This window comes from Pyrus communis, chromosome 11, assembly GCF_963583255.1.
Source record: "Pyrus communis chromosome 11, drPyrComm1.1, whole genome shotgun sequence".
Classification (NCBI taxonomy): domain Eukaryota; kingdom Viridiplantae; phylum Streptophyta; class Magnoliopsida; order Rosales; family Rosaceae; genus Pyrus; species Pyrus communis.
Genome location: NC_084813.1, coordinates 2,330,373 through 2,352,109, shown reverse-complemented (window position 1 = coordinate 2,352,109; position 21,737 = coordinate 2,330,373). Strand labels below are relative to the sequence as shown.

Below are 21,737 nucleotides of genomic sequence, written 5' to 3'. Positions count from 1 at the left end.
GTGACGAGCTTGAGATTGTTGGCAGCGGCGAGGAGAAGGATGCAGAGCTGGTATGGCGATGGGCAACGAGCAGAAGGTAGATCATGGAGGAGAACTTCATGCAGCATCTGAAGTCCCAAGGCTTGGAGCGTGTCAAAATCTTCAATTCCAACATGCCTATATTCCGGCATCAAGGTTACCATCAACCTCCCTAACCAGCTTGTCTCTACTCAGTGATAGCCTCTCCCAAGATCTCTGCCCATCAAGATCTCCATCAATCGTCGATCAACACCAACGTCAAAAGCCGAGCCACTAACTTCATTGTCCTGCATGCTTCAAGGTGCCTGACCGTGCTCACTACTTGCCTCTACTTTAGCCTCAGTTGCCCAACCTTTCTTACCTGCTCCTCTGACATGAAAAAAAAAAAAAAAAAAAAAAAAAAAAAAAAAGCCTCGTTTTCTTTAGCAACTCGACAAGCGCGGGAACAACATTGATGACTTCCACTCCGTGACCCAAAAATTCACATTCTCCAAAGGGCTTGACAAAACAGGGCAGAAGAAGAAGCTTGCAGATGAGGACCTGAGCTTGAAGTGGACAGAGATGCAGTGGAGCTGGAGTTGTGAATGAGACGAAGGAGGAGGCTGTGGTTACTTTACAGATGACGCTCCCGTTGGCAGAATTTTCGGCGGGGAAGGTGCGGTGGAAGGCAAGAAAGAGAGCATGGAGGTCCTTCAATGCGAAGTAGCTCGATCGGACCAAGTCAGCAACTGTCATTATACTCAGCTTCAATTCCAAGCTCCTTGGTCTCCGGAGCAATGTCATTAGAAGGAGTTCGAGAGTGAAGATCCAGGAGGAGCAAAGTACAAGCTGAAGCTTCTGCACTAGGACAAGACCCGGGCAACCTCTAACCTTGCCATCGTGTGGGATCAGCTGAAATTGCAGAGATTTCGATGGTTGGTTGGGGCTTCCTGCACGTTGTTGATGTCGGTCGGGTGCGATTCATCGAAGGGTTTGTGAGTCGGAGGTTTGAGTCACTGAGTTAGGCCGAGAGCTGGCCAAGAGGGGATGGGAGATCTGACAGAAAGAAGGCGTAGTGCACGGGGCTGCTATTCCGAAACAGAGAGGAGGAAAATGTGAAGGACCTGGAGCTACTTTGAGGGCTAAGACGTTCCAAAAGTGGGACAGGAACTTCAGGAGCTCGGAGGGAAACTTTGGTGATCGGAACGTTGCGTCATAACTCGAGTCCATTTGAGTTGGGGGTGTCAGAGTCGACCTTAGGAGCTCCCTTGGGTAGAAGCTTTATGGGTGTAACCTGTGGCGGCGAGCCGGACAAGGAGCTTCGCGGTGCCTGGAGCTTGGTGGTCAGGGAGGATGAAATCAGGGTGGAAGATGGTAGAGAGATTGGGCCTGGGCTTGGGCCTCGTGTTGAAAGATGGCAGCGCCGCAAATGGGTTCGACGAGTCTTCATTGTGGGTTGGAATGGCTTTCACACTCGGCCTTCAGGAATTGTAATAACATCAAACGTTTTTTTGTATATATATATATATATATATATATATATATATATATATATATATTATTCTTTTTTTTTTGACTCTGGAGTCCATTCATATATATATATATATATATATATATATATTATTCTTTTTTTTTTTGTACAAAGAAATTGTAATAACATCAAACGTTTAATAAAATTTTTATTCTTTATTTCGATGTGATTGAACTCGAAATTGAATGTTTGAGCTGCCTACGTACCCTTTCAAATAAAAGATCAAGTCATAGCGTAGTTCAAATACATTGTGTGTGGGTGTGTATTTTTTATTTTTGTATTGTACACAATTTATGCTCTTGCGGGCCAAGAGCATTTGTTGTGAATTTGGTGCTGTGTTACAGTTTCAGCTTATGCAGGTAAGGAGCGTTTGGTGCTGTGTTGCATTTTCAGCTCGTGCAGGCAAGGAAGTGTTTTGGTGCCATTTGCAGTTTCAGCTCATGCAGGCAACGAGCCTTTTGGTGTCGTTTGCAGGTTGACGAAAGCTGCTTTGCCCCTTTTCCGGTTGGTGAACTTGTGGAGGACATGTATGCTTCTTGTACAGTTTCTTTAGAGTGACATAAGTCCATCCTTCAACTTCACTTGACTTGACCAACATGGTTTTGGAGCATGCCCCCAGCGATTGAGGTGAAGATTTTGACTCGAAAAAGCCAGAAGTGACGGTGGTATAGTTTGACTTCACCACATCATCAAGATCTAGCTCGATGATTCATTTCTAAGCTAGTTTCATGATGAGATCTTTCAGCATGAAGCATTTTTTCGTCAGATGATTGATGAAGCGGTGGAATTTACGGTACCTTGGATTGTCAGTACGATTCATTTCTTCCGACCGTCTGCACTCAGGTAGGTCGATCACTTTTTTGTCAAGCAAGTCTTTCAACATGGCAACCACATTAGAGTTGGGGAATGGATAAGTCTTCTCCTCAAGCTCCTTCAAAGTGCGTCTACGTATCTCATGATCACGAAAAGCTCCTCCAAACCTGTTGCTTTACATACAATCATGTGCTTTATACTTGGCTATGCAAATTTGAAAATCATACACACATATATATAGACAGTCTTTTGCCCTAAAGGTGTCACTGGCTCTATTGTTCAAAGTTTGACAAGGAAATTTTTCTTGGTTCTTGATCACAAAAACTTACGGATTTTCAAATCAAATTCTAATGGTGTACATGTTTTAACTTGCTTAATCTTGACAATATTGAAAAGTTGAATGGAAATAACGTAAAAACCTGGAAGTAACAAATTAAAATGAATCTGGGGATGTTGGAATTCAATATAGCTTTCAAACTTTCTCAACCATCTACATTAATTGATGAAAGCACTGCACAAGATAGAGAGAATTTTGCAAAATGGGGAAGTGCAAACCAGATGTCTCTTCTCAAATTACAAGAGGTATGACAAAGCAGAAGTTGGAACATATCTTTATTCACTAATCAAAAGAATGGAGCAAGCAGTGTTCGTGAGCATCAATTGAAATTGGTTAATATTTCAAACAAACTGAATGTAGTGGAAGTTGGCATCACTGATCAACTTCTTGTTCACATGGCTCAATATTCCTTGTCTGGAGAATATGATCATATTAAGATGAACTATAATAATCAAAGGGAAACATGGAGTATAATGAACTTATTGCAATTTGCTGTCAAGAAGAGGAGAAAGTGAAGAAATCAAAAGCTGAGGCATTGGAATTGGCAAATTATGTCAATACCAGCAAGGGCTAGGGAAAGTAGTTGTTAGGAACAGAAATGAGAACTACAAAGGCAAGAAACCAACGGGGTTTCGAAATTCAACAGGTTCTGCACTTGGTTTCAATAAACAATTCAAAAGCTCTACTGTGTCTGCCAAAACTGGTGGTGCTTCCACATCCACTGGTCTGAAAGTACACAAAGCTAATTTCAAAAAATGTTTCCATTGTCAGTCCACTGATCACTTGAGAAAAGGATGTGTTGGTTTTAAAGCATGGTTAATCAACAAGGATAACAAAGTCTTTAACGCTTTTGTAACTGTTGAATCAAACATGGTTTTTATACAACTTTTTTGTGGTTTAATACTGGTTGTTTGATTCATATAACTACTGTTCTAAAAATTCCTGCTTGGCACCACCTAGGGCCTGTTTAGGCGCTAGGCCGCTGACCACCGCCTCGATTAATGCCTAGGCATTTGAAATTAAGAAAAGGTGCCTAGACTTGCTGAGGCACCCGCCTAGCCCACCTAGCCCGCCCACACCCGCCTAGGTTGGTGCCTAGGTTGCGACCCACTTAGATAGAAAATAGATAACATTCATTTAGCATTTTATTTTTTTCAATAAATTGTAAAATACGTGTTAAATACTTAAATGAACACACATTATATACTAGTTCCCCATGTTTTCATTATGTTCCAATACTTCATAATATATATGTTGTAGTTTATGATGAAATTATATACATTTTAAGTATAAACAGATACTTATTTGCATGAAATATAATAGATTTACTTAAATCTGTCTAGTCCGCATAGGTCCCCCTCTAAACCCTGCCTAATATAATAGAAGAGAATGCTTTGAATGATAATTTTATTCTTCTCAATGAGATGCATTTGTACAAGGTGTACAACCCTAATGTAATAGGAAGAAAACTAATTACACGAGATTACAGGATATTACACGGAACTGATATCAGGAATCCTACACTCCTCCCCCCCCCCCTCGCCCCCCCAAAGTTGGTGCATATATGTTACTCATGCCCAACTTGTGTAAGAAACTTGAAAACTTATGACTTGAAACAGCTTTCGTGAGGATATCTGCCAACTAATCTTATGTTCTTATTGTCGGTAGCTTAATTATTTTTTCTTCTAATTTTTCTTTGATGAAGAACCGATCAACTTCAACATGCTTTGTTCTATCATATTGTACCGGATTATGTGCAATGTCACGGGCAGCTTTATTATCACAAAATATTTTCATGGGTTGATCATGTAGTATACCCAAATCGCGAAGCAAGAGCCTGATAGGAGCATATTCATGCGACTTAAATGGCTTGTTCTCGTGCATTTACGTTATGTTTCTTTAGTTATTTTAGTCCTTTGTGCTTCTTTTGTGTGTTTTCAGGTTCTAAGGGCAAAGTATGCAAAAGGATGCCTTTTGGAGCCTTTTGGAGCAAATTAGAGATTGGAATGGATATCATATGCTTGGAGCCAAGAGGATGGACGAAATTGAAGGATTCCTCCTCCATTGCAGCCACATGCACATTCAATCATTCACACCAAAACCTTGCACATGCTTTCCCATTTCATTATTCATTCACCTTGCAGCCACTCCACATGCATTTCTAGCTTTTCCTTTGCATTCCCCCTTTAATCAACACATGCATCCACTCACCAAGAAATCATTCATTCCACATGCACCCAAAACACCACCAGAAATCATCATTGCCGTGGGTACCTATCCCATTTCAGATTGTCATTCCACTTCATTGCACATGCATCTTCATAATTCAACACATGCATTCATTATTTATTTACTTTGCATCCTTTAATTTAATCACATGCACATTCAAACAAACACAATCCATTCACCACAGAAATAAGGCCTTTGTGCCAGAAATTCATCCATTCCAAACACTCTTCCATAAACTCATCCATTGCAGAAATGTAGACATCAAACCACCCTTGTGCCGTGCCTTCCCTATTAATCCAAACACCACTCCCCAAACCATTCACTCCATCAAACTATCCTTAGACCTTGTGCTACAACAACGAGGAAGAGAAGAGTGCCTAAACGTTCATACAATTCAAGTTTGAGTTGTTGGAATGTTTAGGTGTTTCTTTGATTTCAATGTTTAAATTCAATTCTCTTTGTTTTGTACGTATGAGGAATGGAAGAGAAGAGTGCCTAAACGTTCATACAATTCAAGTTTGATTTGTTGGAATGTTTAGGTGTTTCTTTGATTTCAAAGTTATGAGGAAATTCGAAATATATGTTTATGCTTACATTTTGATTTGATTACTTCTAATTGCGTTTCATAAGTTGTGATTCAATTTGTTTAACCGTTTGATTGATAACTTATTTATGTATGTTTATTGAGAGTGCACGCTTAATTTTCATGCATGAATATGACGCTAGAATATAAGTGAGTTTCACCTAATAGTTACGAACTTATATTCACAAGTAGTGGAGGTTGCTTATAAACAATCGCGTTAAACGAATTCTTGGCATAAGTTTCATGCAATCATAGTAACGAATGCCTCGTCAACACTTATAATTTTCATAGAGCGTAATGATTCTTGCTTGTACCTCTTCTATGCATTCATGTTGAGGACTTGTGGGGAATGTTTTGAATTGTCGCATGCATCATCCAATTCAATAACGTTAGGAAGATTTGAAGGTTAATTAGTGCATCACGGTTAACTTGGGGTGTTGAGAATTAATGGTTTATTGAAATGCAATTGGAAATCATTTTATTATGCAAGTGTAACATGTGTGGAGAAGAACCCCTTAGCTAGGTTCCCATCCATTCTATTCTATCACAATTTCATATTTACTATCTGTTTTTACTTACAATCTGTTTTAATTTCAAATTCGTCAATTTAAAACCCCCCTTTACTTTCTTGTTCTTTAGTGCTTAGAATTTGTTTAGTTTATGTTTTAAAGTGTTTTGATTCATTTTGTTACATAATTTCGTCCAAATTCACCAAAGTGCTCAAAACTGCCCAGAAAGTGATTTTAAGGCAGTTTTGAGTGTTTTGGGTGATGTTTGAGTCTTTTGGTTTGTTTTAATGTTTTAAGTGTTTAGTTTTACATTCTTTGAGTTAGTTTAGTGTTTTATATTGTGTTTTTACGTTCTTGAGTCAAGTTATTACTTAATTTCGTCCAAATTTGTGGTTTTGCTCAAATCTGCCCAGAAAGTGGTTTTTAGGCAGATTTGAGTGTGTTTGTGTTGTTTTGAGTCTTTTGGTTTGTCTTAGTGTTTTAAAGTTTAGTTTTGCATTCTTTGAGTCTAGTATAGTGTTTCATATTGTTATTTTACGTTTTTGAGTCAAATCCAAGTGGTTAACAATCCCTCCTAATCCCCGGTCCAGAACGATCCCTACTTATACATATACTACAATTTGACGAAAAGAGGGTTTAATTTGTGTGCGTATAATTCTCGCATCAGAGCCTAAGCCACAAAATTTCACAAATCCCTAAAGCCATACCTCTATATTCAGCTTCTGCACTGGAACAAGCAACCACATTCTGTTTCTTGCTTCTCTATGTAATCAAGTTACCTCCAACAAATGTACAGTAACCTGATGTTGAGCACCTATCGTCAATCGAACCTACCCTATCTGCATCAGTATAACCTTCAACTCTAAGATGATTATTCCTTCTAAACAAAATTCCTTTGCCGGGACTTCCTTTCAAATATCACAAAATTCTCATCACTGTATTCATATGTTGTTCTCCAGGATCATGCATGTATTGGCTCACTACACTTAAGGCATAAGCAAGGTTCGGTCTTGTGTGTACCAAGTACATTGAACGACCTACTAACCTTTAGTATCTCCCCTTGTCAACTGGTACTTGATTAGGATTAACACTAAGCTTCAATCCTTCCTTTAATGGTGTAGCTACTGGTTAACAAGCTGACATGCCGGTTTCATGAAACAAATCAATAATATGCTTCCTATGTGATAAAAAAATTCCCGAATTGCTTCTCGATACCTCAATTCCCAAAAAATATTTCAAGGTTCTAAGGTTCTTCATCTCAAATTCTATAGACAAATATCTTTGCAAGGTCGCACATTCTTCTGGATCATTACCTGTTCCCACCATATCATCTACATATATAATAAGTGCAGTAAGTTTCCCATTTTGTCTTTTCAAGAATAGAGTATGATCAGAGTTACTTTATTTGTAGCCAAATGCTCTCATAAATTTTGTGAATCTTCCAAACCATACCTGAGGGAATTGCTTTAAACTATACAAGGATTTCTTCAACCTACACACTTTTCTTTTATCTGGAGCATTACATCCCGATGGAAGATCCATATAAATCTTTTCTGTCAAGTCTCCATGCAAGAAGGCGTTCTTCACATCGAACTGTTGTAAGGGCCAATTAAAATTTACAGCCAAGGAAAACAAAAGACGAACTGTGTTGATCTTGGCTACAGGTGCAAATGTATCTGTGTAGTCGATTCCATATTTTTGAGTATCCTTTTGCTACCAGTCTTGCCTTAAAACGATCCACCGTCCCATCTACTTTGTATTTCACAATATAGATCCATTTGTATCCCACAGGTTTCTTGCCTATTGGCAAATCTGTAATCTCCCAGGTAGCATTCTTCTTCAAAGACTTCAAATCTTCATTCATTGTTGCTTGCCAACGTGGATCAGCTAAAGCCTTCTGCACACTGTTAGTAATAGATATAGTAGATAATTGATGCACAAACAACTTATTTGATTCTAACAAGAGACCGGTAGACACATAATTACTTAACAGGTATAACACATTAGACTCAGGGTTGGGTTTACTCACCAGATACCTAGTTTTACATTTAGGGTCGTCTTCATAAGTAAGTTTAGGAATACCTCGGTTGACACGATTAGGGAGACGACATGGTGATGGTGCATCGTGGATTGAAGACGATTGATTATGGTTATTGGGACTCGAGAATGACTGTGAGGTAGCTGGTGACACAAGGTTGTCCTGTGGTGAGGAAACTGGCAATGAGCTATCAGGCAGTGAGTTATCTGGTGATGTCGACTCGTCCCTTACAAGGTTTTCAACATTGTTTCCATGTGAATGATCACCACTTATCTCCAAGACATTACCACTTAATTCCAATTCATTCACATCATTACTTTTGTGTGAATGATCACCACTTATTTCCAAGACATCACCACTTAAATCCAAATCATTCACTCTATCTACATCTGGAATAGTATAATCAAGAGTTTGAACTTATTTCTAGTTCTCCCCCTTGAAGTGAAGTTCTCCCCTTGAAGTGAAGACTCGAGATTGGCAAAGTACATATCATTCTCATGAAATGCAACATCCATAGTGACAAACAACTTATGCGTCGGAGGGTGATAACGACAGTATCCTTTCTGCCTTGATGCATACCCCACAAACACACATCGTAAGGCCCAAGGTTCAAGCTTACGTTGTTGTTGTTTATGAAGATGAACGAAGGCCACACAACCAAACACATGAGGTGGAAGATTAGGGACTGCAAGAGCATCAACATGTGAAGAAAGTGTCTGAAGGGGTGTCTGAAAATCAACCAATCGGGATGGAACACAATTAATGAGATACCCAGCTGAGGTGAAAGCTTCTCCCCAATAGGATAAGGGAAGATGCGCCTCGAGTAAAGAAGCACGAACAACCTTCAGAAGCTGACGGTTATTGCGTTCGGCAACCCCATATTGTTGTGGAGTATATGGACATGTAGTTTGATGAACAATCCCATGATGATCAAGGAAGGCACGAAGTTCAAAGTTAACATATTCGGCACCATTATCACTTTTGAGAACATGTATTTATGACTTATATTGTACTTGTACCATTTTGTAAAACTGTTGAAATAAAAAAGTAACTTCACTTTTGGATTTCATCAAACAAACCCAAGTCATACATGTGCAGTCATCAATAAAAGTAACGAACTAATGAGCACCACCAAATGTAGTAGTTTTAGATGGGCCCCAAACATCAGAATGAATTACCATAAATGGAACAGAACTTTTATTCAAACTCGATGGAAACGAAGCACGATGACTTTTTAGCTAGTTCATAAACACCACATTTAAAGTTAGAAACATCATGCTTAACAAATAGGCTAGGAAACAACCTCTGTAAATAGCCAAAAGAAGCATGTCCCAGTCGACAATGCCACAACCAAACCTCCGAAGCTTTATCCTTCTCCCCTTGGGATCCTTCCATAGCAAGACCTTGAGTCAAAATTTGAGTATTGTCCGATGTTAGCTCCAAGTAGTAGAGTTTCCCCTTCCTAATACCATAACCAATCGTCTGGCGAGTCCAAATGTCCTTAAAAACACAAAAGAAAGGCCAAAAAATCACAAGGCAATGTAGAGCAACAATTATTTGAGCAACAGATAATAAATTATAGTTAAAAGAAGGAACAACAAGTACAAAGTCAAGATTAAGGGTATCAGAGAGGGAGACATTGCCTTCCCCAATAACAGGGACAACATGACCATTAGCAACACTAACGACAGTTTTGGTGGATGGTTTTAGGGTTTGTACCTGTCTAAAATCACAAGTCATATGTTCATTAGCACCAGAATCAATTGTCCATGACCTACTCGTAACAGATGTAGAAACATTTAAAGCCTTACCATCGTTATCTATATGATCAAAATTTACCTTAACTTCGGCAATCAATGCATGCGACTTGTTATAATGGGGGTCACTAGTCTTGTCCCAACTATTAGGATAACCAATAAGCTCGAAACATCGATTTTTTGAATGTCCTCCCAAACTGCAGTGAGAACATTTGCTAGGTGGACGATAAGAAGAACCTTCAAGAACTTTGGATCGATCACTATTGATCCGACGAGTTCGGCTTACCATTGCTCTTGGTGCAAAGTGAGTAAGTGATGGATAAAAACCCAATCTCCAATATACTTAGCCCATGTGCAGCAGCAATCAGTATAGGCCAAAAAAGAATACAAAAAATGACTAACACCACTAATTCTTTTCTCTTCCGTTTTGATCCCCCTTGTCTTTTCTCCTTTCCTTTTTTTTTTTTTTTTTTTAAATGTTTTGTTTTGTTTTGTTTTCTTTTCACTTTTAAACAACAGCAGTGGTATAGTGGTTCAAGGCTCCAGCAAGGACAATAACAACAAAGGCAGATTGCATTTCAAAGTGCGAGACAGAAGTCCAGCAGTGCTATGGTGGATCGGTCAGATCACTGGGTCAGATTAGAGCAGGTTTGTGGGTCGTCGGACCTCGAGTCGGGTACGACGCAGCAACATAAGTCAGTTGGGCTACAATCTGTGCAATCCTTCATGGCTTCAGATCAAATGAGAAACAAACAGGCCAATTGGTTTGTCGTGTCACACAACAGAGAGTGAAACAATTCGATGAATTCGGGTCAGCAACGACTGCGTTGCTCGTTGTTCGTTTCGAATTCAGAGAGGGTAGCAACGACAACAGTTGCTTACTGATCGAGGTCCATGCACCACACACGGCTCAGCCACAACAGTGTTATCACAGCTATGGGTTTTTTCCTTTTTTTTCGACCTGGCTCTGATGACAAGAAGATAATGCTTTGAATGATAATTTTATTCTTCTCAATAAGAGGTATTTATACAAGGTGTACAACCCTAATGTAATAGGAAGAAAACTAATTACACGAGATTACAGGAGATTACACGAAATTGATATCAATTAGGAATCCTACCTAAAATACAAAGTCAACATATGCTAATTCCCCATGTTTTCATTATGTTCTAATACTTCATAATATATATATATATATGTCATTCTATTTGTTGTTTATGATGAAATTATATATATTTTAAGTATAAACAGACACTTATTTGCATGAAATATAATAGATTTACTTAAATCTGTCTAGTCCGCCTACGTCCCTGTCTAGACCCTGCCTAACCGTCTAGGCACTAAGCCCCAACCCACCGCCCTACTAGTGCCTTGTGTCTTTTAGAACCTTGCATATAACAAACTCTTTGAAGGGATTTCAAAGACAAGTAAGAAGTCCTAGAATGTTTATGTTGGAAATGGAAATAAAGTTCTAGTTGAAGCAGTTGATCTTGTTAAATTAAGATTGTCATCTAGTTACAATTTGACTTTGAACAATGTTCTTTATGTACCTTCAAGAAGAAGGATTTTGTTTTCTATGACTCAATTTATTAAAAATGGTTTCTCTTACAATGGAGATGGCAACCAAATAAAATTTTATCTTAAGGATCAGTCTGACAATTCTATTGGCTATGCATTTCCAAACGATGATCTTTGGCAAATTGAATGCACATGCTATCAAGAATGTCTCAGTGTTGTACATTCTGCTTCAAAATAAATGCTCGCTGATGATACATCTTCCATGCTTTGGCATAAAAGACTAGGGCATATATCTGAAGATAGAATGATGAAACTTGGTAAGGATGGTGTTGTCAAATGTTAACCCAACAAAAATGAACTAATTCATAGACTTTTTCAAGGGCAATACCACTAATTCAGTTGACAAGAACAATGCCAAAAGAAGCAGTGATCTCTTAGAGATCATTCGCACTGATTTTTTTGGTCCATTTCCAACAAGAACAATATGTGGAAATTCTTATTTTGTACTCTTTATTGATGATTTTTCAAGATACACTTGTTTTTATCAAACACCAAAGGAGGCAATAATATAGTAAAATGAGCTGTATTAAAGTTAGACTTAATTGGGGTTTTATAGCCGGATTAAAAACAATGTTGGAGGGAAACTAATGATTTAAATTAACTTTGAGATAGGACAGTTATGGTTTGAACAATAACTGATGACAACCACTTCCTTAATAGGCGGAAGCTGACAACCACTTCCTTAATAGGCGGAAGCAGTTATCATGATATAAATATAGGATTGGTCATTCTTCTCGGTGCTGTGTCGTTTTCTAGTTTGTATGCTTCCCCCATTGAGAACTTGGAAACCTTTCTGTGAGTACTAGGGGAGACTAACTGACTATAGAAACTCAATGTCTGTGAAGGTTAGGCTCAAAGTTTCTGCATAATTGTTTTCTATGGTTTAGTTTGATGATATATTGTCATCTTAGTCATGCATGTAGTCTATGGTTTGGTTGAGTCGATCTCTGAAAAGGCCAACATAACTATCTCAAACAAAGAGTAGCTACCTCCCATAAACGGCAGTACAAATAAATAATTTTAATCAAGAAAGGAACGATCTTATCCATTCGGCAGGACTAGAAGTACTCGATAAGTTTCTCAGACAATGACAATTCAATGAACCCTAAGCCCTAATTGGTTGTCGCGGCTGGTCTGGCCTGTCTTAACGGCAATGCCATGGCCAGTTTCTGTTGAAGCTCGTGGTTAGCGGCACACATCTTGCTAATACTCCTTCGATTCTCAAATGCCATGATATCGACGGCCTTAAGCATGCTAGAAATGGTAGCTTGCAAATCATTTGGGTCTTGATTTCCTTGAGAACCAGGAGACTTCTCAAAAGGGGACTGAGGAACGGAGCCATTATCAGTCATTCTTTCTTCCGAGGTTCTGCTTGCCACAACTATTGCTCAGAAACTTAGTTTAATAAAAGAAGAAGAGGCGATTCTCAGTCTACCTTTAAGACTTCGTTTCCAACGTCTAAAGACACGTGTGGAACTTTAGACATACAAAATTTTCACACTATCCCACTGGGCATGTCAAAAAACTATGTTGATGCCAAAACTCGAATACAGCTCGGACACTCGGTGGTTAACACATATTTGCCGCAAGTGTTGCTTTCGGTCTTGGTGCCATGAGATGGCGAGAGAGAGAATAGGCATGCCACTTTTGGAGGATGACGACAAACAATAATTGTTTGTGAGTGAGTGCAGAGGTGTGAAAATGACTTCTAGACCAAACAATTATGCACCAAGTGGGACACTGATTTAGCTAGGTTTCTTTATGTGCCTCGAGCGAATGAGGACTTAACATTTAGTGTGAGATTCTGTGTTATGCCCAAAAGTAAATAAATGAAAAATAGAAACTACAAAGAGGATTCCCAAAAAAAAAAAAAAAAAAAAAAAAAAAAATTCCTACAAAGAGGAAGGGTATGTAATCATTTCATGATTGAGTCAACATTACAATGTTCATTAAGCTAAAATCAAAGCAGATGAGCGAATCTACATGTCTGGAAATGTATAGAAAGTATGGTAAAACTCTTGCAAGATTCAAGCCATGAAGGGTAGGATAATACTAGAGAAGTCCACTGAGATCGTTGTCTTCAGACTAGACTGGTTATAAAACATTTGCCTCATAGAGGTTCTCGGGGGTGGCTAGAATTGTACCTCAACCAAAAATCATACCACGTGGTGGCAAAACAAAAATAGTTTTAGATCTTAGGGATCGCATGCAAGGTTTTGCTTTGAATGAAGGCTAGTGTTTGTAGCTGATGAGCTGAAAACCTGGTTGCTGAAGAGCAATTGGTTTTGTGTTGAAAAATAGTTTTGGGTTACTTGAAGAATCACTTAAAGGTTTTGTACAATCCAAAGAGATTGAATTTGACGAATATCCTGAGCTTGAAGGTCTTTGGCGTTATTTATAGGCAATGAAGAAGAAGCAACCTCAATTGTCTTGCTGAGCTGGTGCCCGAGTAGATCGATCCTCTAGCGCTGGTGATAATTGCAATTCCTGGTTGATGGTTGATGGCCTTCAACTGTCTTTTGAGGCAGTTAGAGAGGTGGTAACGTGGCATGGAATATATATTTACACACACACACACACACACAAATAGGAATCGCATTCCTTAAAAATTATATATATATATATATATGGAAATCTTTAAGGGATGAGATTCCCTTTTTAAGACATCTAATTAGGTTCAAAGAAATTAACGAATATTTTGTTATATAAGAAACAATGAAATTTTATCTTGATAATTAAATAGGTAAATGATTTCAGATTGAATTGAGTTTTTGCAAGGATGATATATGAATCAAGACTTACAAAATAGACGGTTTGATCTTTGAAGTTCGATGTAGAGTCAGTCCCACACCTAATCTCAATTTTTTGAAAAGAAAATGGAAATCCCTTTGCATAAAGGGCGTGTGTGTGTGTCTATATATATATATATATATATAGACAAAAAGATGTTGGTCTATAATGAAGTTCAGAAATTAGGGGTGCATGGGAGGTTGTGTTAGGGTGTTTGTGGATGTGGCGTTGGTCTTTGTGGGTATTTTTGGAAGAAACGTGGTGAACATAGAAAGGTTTAAATTTTAAAATTTTAACGGAGTGTAGATAAAAATTTGGCTAAACTTAGATGAAAAGTGGTTATGTGATTGTATTTCTAATGAAAAAAACTGGCTTAATTACTTAAACCTCGTTAGTTAAATTAAAATCATATGATGTTACACACTGGCTCATATATGAATATCATGTGATAATTTTCCATTCTTAGTTAACTTAGTGTCGAATTAAAAGGTAAAATTTGAATGGTTAGTTTTGTATCAATAAAACTATTAAAAATACTAAAATTTGAATGAATGATCCTCCGAAAAACTCGAAACTGACTGGATCTCCTTGTTTTCTTTGATAGCTATATATATATGTTGTGGTTGTGGAAGTCCAATTTTATTTAATACTGTTGGATTTTGGCATCTTGTGTGGTAAATATGTTTAGTAATGGAACCTCGAGTTTGATTTAATTTGTCTCTCAAACTAGTCGTGTGCATTCCTGTGTATATATACATGTAAATAATTCCTGTGGAACAAAACTCGAAATGTCCCAAATACGTGAAAGTGAAACTCTTGAAGATAAGTTGGTGGAAATCTTGTCTAGGTTGCTCCCCAAGTCTCTGATGCGATTCAAATGCACACGCAAGTCTTGGTGCACTCTCATCAATAGTTCAAGCTTTGTTGCCAAACACCTCAGCAATTCCATCGACAACAAACTCTCATCCTCCACTTGTATCCTTCTTAACCGTTCTCAAATGCCGGTTTTCCCTGACAGAAGTTGGAAATATGAAATTTTATGGTCCATGATTTATCTTTCCATTGATAGTGATGAGCACAACCATCATTATGATGTTGAGGACCTAAATATACCATTTCCATTGGATGATCATCATCCTGTACAAATTCACGGCTATTGCAATGGGATTGTCTGTGTAATAGCAGGGAAAACTGTTATTATTTTATGCAATCCTGGAACCGGGGAATTCAGGCAACTTCCCGATTCATGCCTTCTTGTACCCCTTCCCAAGGAAAAATTCCACTTGGAGACGATCTTTAGAGGATTGGGATTTGGTTATGATTGCAAAGCTAAAGAATACAAGGTTGTGCAAATTATAGAAAATTGTGAGTATTTAGATGATGAGCGAACATATTATCATAGTATTCCTCTTCCTCCCACAGCTGAGGTATACACCATAGCTGCTTACTCTTGGAAGGAGATCAAGATTGATATATCAACTAAAACCTATCCCAGTTCTTGTTCAGTGTACTTGAAGGGATTTTGTTATTGGTTTGCAAGCGATGGTGAGGAATACATACTTTCATTTGATTTAGGTGATCAGACATTTCATAGAATACAATTGCCTTCTAGGAGAGAATCCAGTTTTAAGTTTTATGATCTTTTTCTGTATAATGAATCCATCACTTCTTATTGCTTTCATTATGATCCAAGTGAGGATTCTAAATTATTTGAAATATGGGTAATGGACGACTATGACGGAATTAAGAGTTCATGGACAAAACTCTTAACCGTTGGACCGTTTAAAGGCATTGAGTATCCATTGGCACTTTGGAAACATGATGAGCTTCTTATGCTTGCCTCCGATAGAAGAGCCGTCTTTTATAATTCTAGTATTGGAAATCTTAAGTATCTTCATATTTCTCCTATTATCAATGAGGTTATTGATTTTGAAGCTCTTAGTTATGTGGAAAGTATTGTTCCAATCAAGTGAGTTGAGGGTGGTCTTTATAGTATGTTTGCTTATCATGGGCTGCCTTTAGTTTTTGTGATTTCCACATTTTGTAATGTTTTTGAAACATTTAGCTTTTGTGATTTCCACGTTTTGTAATGTTTTTGAAAGTGTACTATAACTATCTTTTTGGAATTAATTAATACTTTATCAATAAATCTCATTTTGTAATGTTTTTGAAAGTGTACTATAACTATCTTTTTGGAGTTAATTAATAATTTATCAATACCCTTATGTTTTCCCTTTTTTTCTTCGAAATTCCCTTCTTAAAAACCTAAAAAGTTTGTGCTCATTTAATATAATCAAGTTAAACCTTCTACCTTAGGCATAATTGCTCTCTTAAGGTCTTCATTCTAAGGATGTGAGGTTCTTTTCCATATGAGCTCTCAGATTAATTTAATGGTAGATTATACTATCAGCTTAAATAATTCTTGTTACATCGAACACAATAGTTCGACAAAGTGATTAAAATAAAACAAAATTCTCGCATGAAACCTTCCATCTTCTTCTCCTATAGTCTCTCTCCTCTGCATCCCCTTCCTTTCATTATCACATATAAAAAAAAAAGGAGAGTCCTATTTCAAAACTTTCACCTTTGTTCCAAAATTTCATATGGAAATGGATTCAAAGTGTTCAAGAAGGGGATCCTAATTTTTGAAACCACACAATCTCAAATTTTTGGGTGATTTGTAACAAAATGGGTTTAAACTAATTAATTCATCAAATATATGTTAAAAATACGTGTTGAATACGTGAACCTTATCTGTATTCTTGAAAATTCTGTAACAATTACATGCATTAAACATGAAAAGTACGTACGTGCATGTTTAAACGTGAAAAGTAAGTATATACATGTCTAAAATTAACGTGTATTGTACATTGGACTTTTAAAAACGTGCTATTTAACGAATAATTAAAATATGTATGGAAATCGGAAGTATTCTTAAAAAACTGTTACAATCCAAACCTTAGAGTATTGTGCTTTATTTTCGAGAATTGTGAAATGACCAAAATTTCCCTAACTAGGAGTCTTGAATAATTATGGACCTCTGAGTTAGTTAAACTCTAATTCCTCATATGTTCCTATTTATTAAAATAGTTTTGTACTCACGAGTGCGTAAGCGCAGGTGGAATCGAATTTGGAGTTATTTGAGTTAGAATTTTTGAATGATGGATAACATTTTAGTAATTTCAGAAGGGAAAAATTTGAGTGGGACATAGCCAAATATTGGTGCCACTCTCTCCTTCGTTTTTGAATCAGACTCTCCCTCTCTCACTCTTAGTCTCTCACACCCTCTCTAACTCCATTGAGAAACAACCCTCACCATCTCCCAGATTCCGTCCAAATTAATCTCGACTCAAAACCATCAAATTCTGAATCACCATGGCTTAAGGAGTGGATTGATCGATTTGCATGCATGTTTTGGCGACAGGGAGGAATTTGACATCGAAGCTTTGAGCTCTCTAGCGAGTTTCTAGTTAGAAGTCGATAATTCGACCATTGATCGAGCTTGGATTTCATTCCAACGATCTACAGACAACCTTTTCTAACTCTGTAGATGAATTTTGAGTTAGAAATCGAGGTTTTTATGTTTTAACCCGTGTTCGAGGCCGACTCGAACCAATTCCGGTATTCCTTGCTTGCTTGCATGTGAAATTTTAGTTTCTAACCTCTGCCTCTGCTTTCTCTGTGTTCGGTCTCGAGAAGCCGGTGGTGTTCTCTGGTCAAACTCCGTCAAATCCGAGGTGGATTGGATCTCCCTTCGCTCAAATTTGAACCGTGGTTAGTTTTCTGAAGTCGTTGTGAAATTTTGGTGGAAAATTGGTTGAAAATATGTGAAATGCGTGCTTGAGCGCTCTGACCGGTTTATGGATTTTTCTGCAGATCCGACGACGAGCACGGTGGCAGCAGGGGATTCCGTTAGAGCTAACAAAATCTCTAAAGGCGAAGGTATATTTTGTTAACTTTCTTAGATTTCGATGACCGGCGCGTGTCTTCCGGATCAGTAACTGCGCCGTCTACTCACTGGTTGCGGCAGTGAGTACGACCGACATGCAGTCTACCGGTGACCAACTGGCGCGTGACGATGCATGACGTCACTGCGGCGGTGCATGGCAACGCATGACGGTTTGTATAGTAGCGCATGATGACGCTTGTGGCTGCGTGGGCGGGGACTCGAGACCTAACCCAAAGGTTATTCGACATCCCCGAATCACGTGATGTCCTCTGTTTATACAAATTTGGCGTCGCTTATCACATTTAAGTGAAAGGAAGTAGTGAACCTTAGAACTAAAGTAATGTTTTACAGGTGCAAGTATAAAAAACATGGACAAGGGCAAGGCAGGTATTGAAGAAAGACGCTCAGAAATTTTGTGAGTGGATCCCTTCAAAACTCAAGTTTGATATTAAACTGTTTTTTTATGAAATTACTGTTTTGAAGTACTCCTGGATGAGGCTAAAATAGAATTGGTTTGATGACCAAATAGTTGATTTAATTATTCTGGTGAGTTATTTTCATCATGTGGTCTATTATGTGTGGAGTAGAGGCTAGATATGCTAGTAGGATATTTGCACTGTGATACGATATTTCTAGTAGGGGTTAGATATGCTAGTAAGATGCTAGTCATGAACAGATAGATGTCTGCATGCATGCCGTACCCTTACAAGAAGATGCTTGTATTAGGCGTTGGCATGGCCGGTTCGGAAATCGAAATCGGAACCGAAAATTTTCAATGATTCAGTTTGGTGCAATTCCACTTAAATTTACTACTAAAATCGTATGGTTTTGTTTCAAAAAAAAAAAAAAAAAAAAAAAAAAAAAACGGTACGGTTTGGCTCATGACGGTTCCAGTTTGGTTCATGTCGGTTTAAAGTTCTAACCAAAAGAGTGAAGAAAAATAAAGTAGAAGAGAGAAGTGATAAAATAACAAAATGAGGGGGCAAAATGAAGAAAAATATTGGGCTCATGCACGTGGCTTTCTTGGAAAAATGTCTTATTTATAGGGGTGGGCACTTGGAACCAAAAACCAAAACCGAAACACGAATCAAATCGAACCGAACCGAACGGTTTGCGGTTTTGAAATGGTTGCGGTTTCGAAACCAAACCACAGTTAGGAAAACGGTTTGGTTTCAGTTTTGGGTTTTCAAAATCAAATCGAAACTGAAACCGCACCGTATATTAAATGTCATGTTTTAATTGGTTCTTTATTAGAGTCCATACATTTATAGTATAGACTCAACTACACAGTGTATGCCATAGTCCGGCAGCAATGTTTTTCACTTTAGTTTCGGACAATGATTTCACATAACTTGGTCTTAGCTGATCTATTGTATTCCCTTGCCCACACTGGATCAAAATGGGAAAAGAAGAGAAATGCAGTAGATAAATAACCAAGAACGAGAAAAGGAAAATGCGGTTCTAATTGAAAATCTAATCAATAGTACTCCTAATTATCAAAGTATACAAGAAGAGCAATCAATTCTCTCAGTTCCGCTCTAACAGCATAAGACCTTGACTAGCGTAGCAAGCTCACCTGTAAAAGCAAGCCCCCATTTAGCTTAAGACCTTGGGCTCGTCCTAAACAACCAGCACAAACCTAAAAAAGCAAGCTCCCCTTTAGCTACCAATTTTGGAATATGGTTGCTACCGTGACTGGAGAAAAAACGCACTCAACATTTTCCCTTCCTTCTAGGACCAAAACCAGAAGAACCAAAAATCCAAGGAGAAAAAAAACAAAAAAAAAAAAAAAACACAAAAACAAAAACCGAACTGAAACCGTTTGAAACCGCACCGAATCGCACCGCAAAATGTTTCGATTTTCGTTGTGGTTTCACTCGAAACCACACCGCGCCCACCCCTACTTATTTATATAAAAATATTAATAAAACAATAATTTATGTTAAAGGGGTTCAGTTTAGTTTCTCTGGTTCTTAATATTTCTAAACCGAAACCAGTTTGAAATAGTTCAGTTTGATTTTTGTTCTGGTTTTGACTTTTTTTGTCAACGTAGTTCTTTATAGTTTTTTAATCACACTTCAATTCGATTTTCCGATTTGACGGTTTTTATGCCCACCCCTGTATTATTATTGATTGTTTATGTATGATTTCTGAATTGATGACTTCAATGTAATTTTGATATGGTATTAGTTATATACTAGTATTTAGCTTTAAACTAGGGGCATTTTGATATAGATGCCTCAAATTTGAATTTTTTTAATCAAACATCTATAACTTTCAAACTTTTGATCAAACATTCTTCTACTAATTTTTAATTAAAAATTATGATTTTTATTGCATTTAATTAACCAACTAGTTCAGAAAATAATATCACGAATATTCTAAAATCACCACAAACATCCTAACTTAGCTTGTCATAATTCATTCAAATTGAATTCTTCTTATTCAAATAATTTGCTGTTTTAAAATTCAAAAAACACATAAACATCCTATTAACATACAATTATGAAATATAACATGCACATATATTAAATATAACGTACCAAACTGATATATTAAATATAACTTACCAATCATTTGGTAAGTTATTGGTACGTTATATAAATTTAATTTGGGTACATATTAGTATTTTGGTACGTTATAAAATATTGCTTTTGGTACATTATGCAATTCTTTATTTAGTACTGTTGACCCTAAAAATTACAAAGTCTACGTGGCGCGCAGGCCGAGTAACTAATAAGCTAACTACGTCTTTCGGTTGATAAGGGGCATGCCAACTCGTCAGTCGAGCTCGGCCAAGGAGTAAAATTTGTTGGTGTTGCGTTGAGCGCGTTGCTGACTTCTTGATCTTACGACTGCGGCCGAGGAAGGAACACGTCTCGGCCTTCGGGTTCTAGAGCCTGAAGACAAGGCTGCTAGTTCTGCGAAGTTCAATATCAAAATTTGACTCTCATGGAGCCGAATGTAGTAGCCTGGTAACACCTCACTTCGCTGAGAAGGCTAATAAGATGACCTCTGCCAATAAGGATTCGAAAATCCTTCTCGACCAAGACTTGGATAGATAACCAATCGGCCTCGACGAAGTACTGTTTATCCAAACTAAAGGTGCTCCTTGGTCGGTTGATTCTACAGCAACAGCGCTGTTTATCCAAACTGAAGATGTTCACCGGTTGCCTTCACAATGCTGTTTATCCAAACTGAAGATGTGTTGGCGAAAAAAGAAAATAAAAAATCTCATGATGTTTGAGAGGTTTGCGTAGGGCAGCTATGTGTTAAATTGAAGGGGCCTGCATTGCACACTCCATTCTCTATTTATAGCAGCAAGAACAAATCCTAACCATACTCAAACTAGGACTCCTTACCCCAATCCATCTTATCTCGGCCAATCCCACTTCTATTAGGATTTTGAATTCAACCTCTTATTAGGCCACATTCACTTCCATTTTCTGGTATCCTTATCTAGCCGATCCTTACTGCATCAGGACTTAACCACTTCATTCATTCGCTTCGCAATAGGGCCCACCTACTTCCTATTCATCTGGAATATTCTTTTCAAAACAGGGCTTGGCCTATTTTAGCTAGACAGCCCATGAACCGGCTGGTTTGTAGAAATCCTCAAGTAGAG

The 21,737-nt window shown here is 37.8% G+C and overlaps 1 protein-coding gene across 1 annotated transcript; it reads left to right on the top strand.

The window, feature by feature from the left end:
• The first annotated feature begins 14,951 nt into the window (after positions 1–14,951).
• LOC137708119 (F-box/kelch-repeat protein At3g06240-like) lies at positions 14,952–16,136 on the top strand. The gene has a single exon (XM_068447113.1). It carries the CDS (start codon positions 14,952–14,954, stop codon positions 16,134–16,136), a length of 1,185 nt encoding a protein of 394 aa, XP_068303214.1.
• Positions 16,137–21,737: the final 5,601 nt, after the last annotated feature.

What these genes read in the sequence shown, in the direction of transcription:
- LOC137708119 (XM_068447113.1), top strand. Translation starts at nt 14,952, where the DNA reads ATGTCCCAAATACGTGAAAGTGAAACTCTTGAAGATAAGTTGGTGGAA.